At 54.3% G+C, this 8182-nt stretch overlaps 1 protein-coding gene across 1 annotated transcript in view; it reads left to right on the top strand.

Annotated features, from left to right (window-relative positions):
• The first annotated feature begins 375 nt into the window (after positions 1 to 375).
• Positions 376 to 8182, top strand: part of LOC100949517 — a 20680-nt gene continuing 12873 nt past the window's right edge. The window contains exons 1-3 of the mRNA XM_023509764.1: positions 376 to 545; positions 1619 to 2192; positions 5830 to 6011. Coding sequence (XP_023365532.1) covers positions 383 to 545; positions 1619 to 2192; positions 5830 to 6011 — 919 coding nt within the window. The 5' untranslated portion in view covers positions 376 to 382. The remainder of the gene's footprint in view (positions 546 to 1618; positions 2193 to 5829; positions 6012 to 8182) is intronic.

Below are 8182 nucleotides of genomic sequence, written 5' to 3'. Positions count from 1 at the left end.
AATGAAATCGATCATGTGTGGGAGTGCATGAATATGTGTGTCCGGCTGAGTGAGGGACAGGGTCTATTTGGGTATCAGTTGTATGACTAGGAGCGTGGAGTGGATTTTTTAGTTTGTCTACTGTGTTCTGTATGTGCTCAGATGAGAGGTTGTGTTTGTGTGTTGAGTGTGTGATGACATGGATGTGCTCGGTGGCACATGTGTATTTGTGTGGAGTTCCTGGAGCTGGCCTGGGAGTGGACATTGAGGGCCCTCTGGGTGTGGGCACTGGGAAGAGGTGTGTATATATCAAGTGTGCCTGGGATTCCAGGGTCTGAGTAGGGGATGCATGGGTATGTCCAGCCTGCCCAGGCCCTTCCCTTCATGTCCCCACAGTGCCATCATGGTGGGCCCCTGGAGATGGCTGGCAGTCTGTGTGCTGGCCATGTCCCTGGCCTCTGCGGTGACGGAGAATGTGTGCCGAGCCCCAGATGGGAAGGCCGGGGCTGCAGGAAGACCTGGCCGACCAGGGCGGCCAGGCCTCAAGGGGGAGCAAGGGGAGCCAGGTAAGCACTCTCTCTCTGGATCCAGCCCCTCAGGCCTTGGCCTGGGCTGGCCTTCAGGGTCAAGGTTTGGGGGTGGCAGTGACAAGCAGGAGTCCATCTGCCCCTCCATGAAGATTTTCCAGTTTGCAATTGCCCCCAGGGGCTGAGGGGGGCCTAGCCTTCTCCCCATGCTGTGTCCCCAGGCCCCCAGGACTCTCCACATTCCCCTTACTGCCTTTGTCCCCTTACTCCCTTCTTTCTGTCCTCACCTTCCTCCTCTGGAGAATGTGTTGCTTCTGCTTCGAGTAATGAATGTGAAAGTTCTGGAAGCAATGCCCTGTCCTTGGTCATTGTTCAGTTACCAGATTATTAAAGCTCCAGATTTTAGATTCAAGAATCTCTGCCTTGCTGTGTGACCTCAAATAAGTTACAGACCCTCTCTGAGCTAAGTTTTTCCATTTATAAAATGAGGAAATAACCCTGCCTGGCACACAGAAAGGGACAATTAACTGTAACTATCTTTTGCTTCCTTTCAGCACCCCCAACTCTGTCCCTGCTTCCCTCTCCCTAGCTCATTCAGGCTCCAGGAATCCTCATGTTCTAAAAAAAAAAAAAAAAAAAAGCTGGGGGTGATGGAAAAGGGAGAAGGGAGGAGGTCATGATCAGAGTGGGAAAGGAAAGTTTCATGCCACTGCCCTGAGCCTCCCAGTCCATAGTAGACCAGAAGGATTGCAGAGACATTTGTATAATTTACATCTGGGCATCCCACATGTGATTCCCCAAACATGAAGAAATCGGGGCAGTAGAAATCGGGGTAGTGGTCTGGATGAATGTGGAGTGCACAGCCACGGGCAGGAGCACAGCAAAATAGCCAGAAGGTCCTGCATTTCCCAGAATTTGATGCTTACCTGAGTACCTGTTTTTACTTCTCTCTATTTTACAGAATAACGGGAGGCTCAGAGAGGCTGAGACACTTCCGCAAGGTCACACAGCCAGTCAGAATCAATGTCTTGAAGGCTCAGGGGTTCCAGCCCTCTCCCTACAGACTGGTGAACCCTGGACTCTCACTCTTGATCTGGTATTTCTTCCCACAGGAGCCCCTGGCATCCGGACAGGCATCCGAGGCCTTAAAGGAGACCAAGGGGAATCTGGGTCCCCTGGAGCCCCTGGCAAGGTGGGCTACCCAGGGCCCAGTGGCCCCTTGGGGGACCGTGGCCTTCCAGGATTGAAGGGCATCAAAGGCAACCCAGGAAACATCAGGGACCAGCCACGGCCGGCCTTCTCAGCCATCAGGCGGAGTCCGCCAACAGGTGGCAACGTGGTCATCTTCGATACGGTCATCACTAACCAGGAAGGCCGATACCAGAACAACTCAGGCCGGTTCGTCTGTGCTGTGCCTGGCTACTATTACTTCACCTTCCAGGTGGTGTCCAAGTGGGACATCTGCTTGTCCATTGTGTCCTCCTTGAAAGGCCAGATCCGGCGTTCCCTGGGCTTCTGTGACACCAACAGCAGGGGGCTCTTCCAGGTGGTGTCTGGGAGCACGGTGCTCCACCTGCAACAAAATGACCAGGTCTGGATCGAAAAAGACCCCAACAAGGGCCGCATTTACCAGGGCTCCGAGGTTGACAGCATCTTCAGCGGCTTCCTCATCTTCCCATCTGTCTGAACCAGGGCAGGACCCCCCTCCCCAACCCTGACCTTATCCACTTCCTGCTGTGTGACCCTGGCCCGCTCACTCCACCTCTCTGGCTTCTGTGCACCACTCTGTAAAAAAATGAGGGTGTGGTTCCTTTAGCTGTCAGAAGGGAGAGAGCGGGCTCTGAGAGCCTGGTAGGACTTGATGCCCTGCCGCTTGCTGTAAGATGGTTTTTTAGAACTCTTCCTGTAATAAACATCTGAGTCTGCTGAACTGAGGTTTAGTTGCTATTCTGAGCACTGTGAGGGTAGCATAACAATGGTAATGATTACCGAGTGCTTAGGAAGCTGGCTTATGGTATTTCACATGATGTGCTTACCTGGTTTTAGCAGCCTCATCTTCCCGGGTTCAAATTCTGACACCACCACCTTATTAGTTTTCTGGGGTTTTTTTTTGAGACAGAGTTTTACTTTGTCACCCTTGGTAGAAGGCCGTGGAGTCACAGCTCACAGCAACCTCAGACTCTTGGGCGTAAGCAATTCTCTTGCCTCAGCCTCCCAGGTAGCTGGGACTACAGGCACCTGCCACAACGCCCCTTTATTTTTTTTCCTCTCTTATTCTTTCTCAGGCTGGTCTTGAACTCGTGAGCTCGGGAAATCCACCCACCTCGGCCTCCCTTAGTGCTGGTATTACAGGCATGAGCCACCACACCCTGCCACTTATTTGTTGTCTAATTGTGTGCACCTTACCAAGTTCTATTTCCTTATCTGTAAAGTGGGGCTGATACGCAGTGGTAGCGTCCACCTCAAAGGATGGTTGAGAGGATTCAGTGACTTAATATGCAAAAATTACAGAGCAGTTTCTGGTTCATCAGAGCTTTGGAAGTTGTCGCTATTCTTATATTTCTTTTAATCTTTATTATTAAGCTCTGAGGTTGGTATTAGGACCCAACTTTATAGAGGATGACACTGAGGGGGCAGTGACGGGAGTGTTAAATCCCAGGTCAGTATGGAAAAGGCAGGATCTGGGACTTGAACCTAAATCTTACTGAGCCCTGGGCCCCTGTATTGACCACCACCCTTGCCCACCCCCCACCCAGCCTCTCCTGCTGCACATGACGAATCACACGGTGCTTTCCCAGCCTGTACTAGGCAGGCAGGACCAGGGATTGGAGAGGGAAAGCACCTGACCCCACGGCCCCCAGCAGTCTTCCTTGAAGCTGTTTTCTGAGTCCAGCCCTCAGCTTCTTCCCTGGCACGCTGGAGGCTAGGGCTGTCTGTTAGGGCTCCCACCTGGGCTGGGGGCCCAGAAGAATGCTCACGGTGCAATCCCAGGGTCAGACTCAACCTATCTGGGAGCTGCTTGGAGGCAACAAACTCCACCATGACCTTTGTATGTGAGAAAAATAGCTCAGTCCTGAAAATGTCCAATACTCTGTGAGTTTTCCCAAAGGAAGCCAGATTTATTTGTGTGCTATACACACACACACACACACACACACACACACACACACTAGCTGGGGAAAGGGTCCGATTTTTGGTCATCTACTATGTGCTGGTACCATAATCATCAGTGCTTTTAATCCCAGAAGAATAGATGAGGATACTGGTGCTCAGAAAAAAGAGGCATCAACCCATGGTCACACAGCCAAAAAAGGATAGGATGTAGATCTCAACCAGCTCTGCCTGACCCTAAAGGGTTTCTTCTTTCATTGCAATGGGACTCAGAAAATGTCAGGGAGGGAGGCTCCATGGGGGCAGGAGAGACCAGGCCAAAGACATGGTGAATGCAGGGAGTGCCTGGCCGCCTCCTCACCCAGGTCCTACCCACACCACCAGTGGCCTCACAACATCCCTCACGAAGGCAAAGCTCTGGTCCCCAGGAGCTGAGGCAGGTGGGAGGGGCAGGGGAGAGCTGAGCATGGGCTGACGCTGCCACCTGGTGGACAAGACAGGCCAGGCGCAGGCCAGTCAAAGAGGGAGGACAGACGACGAGGATGTAGCACTAGGTTGGGTCGCCCTGGTCCTCTATACTGGTCTTTTCAGCAGTCTGACTGCCTGGGACTCATAGGGCCAAGTGTGCTCATGACCTTGACCTCGTCTTACACTCTGCAGCCCCATGCCCCAGGGTGGAGGCACAGATGGGCAGACCAAAGCCCTGAGGGTCCCTCAGCAAAGCAGGGCAAAGGTCTGAGCTGCTCATGCCTGGCACAGGGGTAGGCACTGTAACTGTGATATGTACAGAATCCCACCCACCATCCTGCGAGGAGTCGGAAGCCCCCATTCTACAGAGGAGGAACCAATGCTTAGGGAGTTCCCACAGGTGGTAGGTGTGGGTTCAAGGGTGAGATTCTCTACTGCCGGGCAGCCCCTTGGTGCCTAGAGTCTCATATGAGAAGAGGGGAGAAGAAAGGGCTTCCCTCAGCTCTGCAGCCTGGTCCTGCTGGGCAGCTCTCACCAGCTACGCAGGCTCCAAGCCCAGCAACAGGGCGTGTTGGGACGCAGGTGAGAAAGGGGCGATGGCAGGGAAAGTGGGACTACTGGCAAAGGAAGTGGCACCAATGCTTGAAGCCAGGCCCCCCAAAGTATGGAAGGGGAAATCGAGTCCCCAGGGCCAGTGTACTGAAGACCTCAGGATGAGGGGAAAAAAGCCAGGCCTGACTCTGTGACCAGGGAACCCTATATATCACAGCAGCTGCCTGCCCTCAAAGCCAGCCATCCTGGGGGTTCACCTCCAAGTACGGCCACTGGGATAGGGCATATGGAAGTTTCTAGAACAAGACCTGCCATTTGACAAATGTGCATGAGGCTTGTTTCTGGGCACAGCTGAGTAGAAACATCAGAGCAAAGCTTTGGATCCTAAGAGACTACTCAGGGTGAGCAGGGACTTACACCTCCCTGCTCACAGCCTCAGTCTCCTCATCTATCAAGGGGGATAATAACTCCCTCCCTGGGACAATGTGTGAAACTGAGTCTCAGGAACAGCAAATGCCAACACTGGGCATTTGACAGGCTAGAACTGATTCTGGGGGACATCTGTGTTCTGGGAGCTGTGTTCACACACACACACACACACACACACACCCTTAACCAGCTGCTGGAGTGGTCAGTGGACATTTCCTCCTTTCAGACACTTATGACAGAAAGGGGGGCTGTGGGTGTGAGGGGTGTCACTGTGGTCAGCCCGGCTCAGCACTCAAAAGAAAGTGTCAAGTCAGGAAAATTGTGGGAAAGAGGATGTGGGAACAGGGGAGGAAGAGGGGAGGGGAGGGGGCCCAGCCCTGCCCTGGGCCATCCCTGCTCTGTCCACTCTGACACGGTGTCCTCCTGCCTGGGAGAGGGGAGGCAGATCTGAGGACCTCTCTGTGACCAGACCAGAGCCGCCCACCCCCAGTGACGCCCAGACCCCTGCCCAGGTAAGGGCATTGCCCACCCCCAGTGAGGCCTGGACCCCTGCCCATGTAAGGGCAGATGGCAGATTTTCTCTTGCCACCTTCCTGAAACAGCATCAGGGACAGCTCCATTTATGAGGGGAAGGAGCATCCCCACTGCCTGCTGGGCCCGGGAAGGACAGGGAGCTGGGCTCCTGAGGGCTGAGGAGGACACATTGGCGAGTGAGGGGCTGGGGGGCCAGCTCGGCTCTCTCCCCACCTAGCTCCTTCCCCAGGACGGACATGGTGCCCAACTGCCGGCCCCACCTCCAGCTAAACCTGCTGCTGCTCCTGCTGGTGCTGCCCCTTGGGGGCCAGGCCAGCACAGGCTGCTATGGGATCCCAGGAATGCCGGGCCTGCCCGGGGCCCCCGGGAAGGACGGGCACGACGGACTGCCAGGGCCCAAGGGGGAACCAGGTGAGTCTATTGGCCTGGCTAGGGGCTGGGGCCTGGGGCTGACCTGGGGGTGGGGGGACAGCAACTTGACAGCAAGAAGTGCATCCCCCACTGCCTTGCCTGCCCCCAGGGCAGAGTCTGAGTCCCACTGCTGTGGACTTGCTCACCCCTCTGCAGAGTTCAGGACTCAGGCCTCCCCCAGGTGACCTCTGGCCCCTCCCTAAGGTGACCTTGGACCCATGTGCTTCTGGGCTCCTCATTTCTTCATCCGATAATAGGGGGAAATAAGAGCACCTGCCCTGGCAGTGAAGCCCTTTGGCAAACTCTCAAGGGCTTGGCCACAACTTCATTACACACCATCCCTGGCCCTCTATGGGTGCCTGGGGAATGTGGGCCCATGCAGTGAATGCAGCCAATGCATGAGCATGGGACAAATGAGTTATTTAACCTTGCAGGGCCTCAGTGTCCTCATCTGTGGAATGGGGAGATGGCAGTATCTCCTTTACAGGGGTGCTGTGAGCATTGGGTTCACATGTGAACCTGTTCTGAGCGCATGGCAGGTACTGTACAGGTGTGGCCCATTGCTGTTGATTTGATCAGAAGCCTGTACTCACCTCCCTGCCCAGGATCCTGGGTAGTGGGCAAGGGAGTTTGGGAAGACAGGATTATAGCCATGGAATCTTCCATCAGAAACCCACGGCAAGCCCTCACGTGAGAAAGGAGGGCTGAGGACAGAAATGGTCAGCTGGTGCTGGGGCTGGAGGTGGAGCCCAAGGGCATGGGTACCTTGTCTGTGAGTGTGTCCAAAGCCAGCCGCGTGAGCCTGGGGTGGGACAGGGCAGAGGTGATGGGGGTGGCAGAGGCAGGTGGAAGGAAGAACTCCTTAGGAGTTTCGCCACCATCATCTTCCCTCCTGGCAATAGAAAGGGATTTTACCGACATTCTAGAAGGAATTCTCCAGTTCTGCATGAGCCAAATCAGGTTCCCAGGTCTGCCATTTTAGGGACCCTGTACTTTGCCGCTGCCTCTGGCCATCTCACTGCCCAGGTAGCCACTGGCCACTAATTAGTGACTTTCCAAGTACCAGGCAGTTTTAGTTTTACAAATGAGAAAACCGAGGCCACAATCCTTTGAAGATGTGACTGCCTCCCATCTTGCAAATATCAAAGCTCGGTTCAGAGGGCTTGAACGACTCCCACAAAGGCACAGAGCTCTGAAGCCCACCCTCTCTCTGTGCCATGCCCTCTGCTCCTCTCAGGCCCCCCCTCTCTGCGGCTGAAGAGGTCACGAAGGATGAGGCACTGCTTTGCTCGTGTCACTGACAGCCACCTCCTGGACCTAACGTTCCCAAACACACTTTGTGTGGGTGCCTGGCACTGTGCTCAGCCCTTCGCACACATCCCCCCATTCCTCTCTTTCAGCAGCTCCCTGGGATCTGTTCTAGTACACCCTTATTTCAGCTGAGCCAACACAGGCTCAGGGAGCAGAGACCACCTGCCCCAGTCACACGGCCTGAAACCCAGGTCTGCTGGGTCCCCACCCCACATTTCTAACTCTGGGATCTACCAGGCCACAAGCCATGAGGATCTGTCATACATGGTTCTGCACAGATACAACCCTTTAGAATTAGATGAGGAAGGGAAACACTAGGGCTTGCGGTTGGTCAAGGAGGGCTTCCAGGAAGAGAAAACTGGAAAAGGTGGGTGTGGTTGAGACAAGGGGGAAAGGATCTTACAGGGCTTCAGATCACCAGGGTTAAAGCAGAATCAGATGCTCTGACTGGGATTGGGCCAGACCCGTATTTGAGTCCTGCCTCCAGCTCATGCTGGCTGTGCTGGCTGCATGGCCAGGGGCAAATCTCTGACCCTGGTAAATGAGGGAAATTGAACAGGCCAGTTGTCACAGTTGAAGTGAGCTAGGTGGGGCTGGGGTGAGCTGGAGAGAGAGAGCAGCCCCCTTCATGGACAGCCTCTATTCTGCCCCATCCAGCAGTTCCCACGTGCTAATGCTGTCTCAGGAACCAATCGATATGGGCTTTGTGGGACTCTGATGGTCATAAAATGTTGAGGGTCCTCTTTAAGAAAAATAACACAAGATGATAGCTACACTTGATGACACAGGTGGTGATGGTTACAAAAATCTATACATGTGACATAATTATAGTGGAACCACATATGCACACACAAGTGCAC

This window comes from Otolemur garnettii, unplaced genomic scaffold (assembly GCF_000181295.1).
Source record: "Otolemur garnettii isolate 467f Iridium unplaced genomic scaffold, OtoGar3 scaffold00009, whole genome shotgun sequence".
Lineage (NCBI taxonomy): Eukaryota > Metazoa > Chordata > Mammalia > Primates > Galagidae > Otolemur > Otolemur garnettii.
This window is presented reverse-complemented; position numbering and strand designations above follow the sequence as displayed.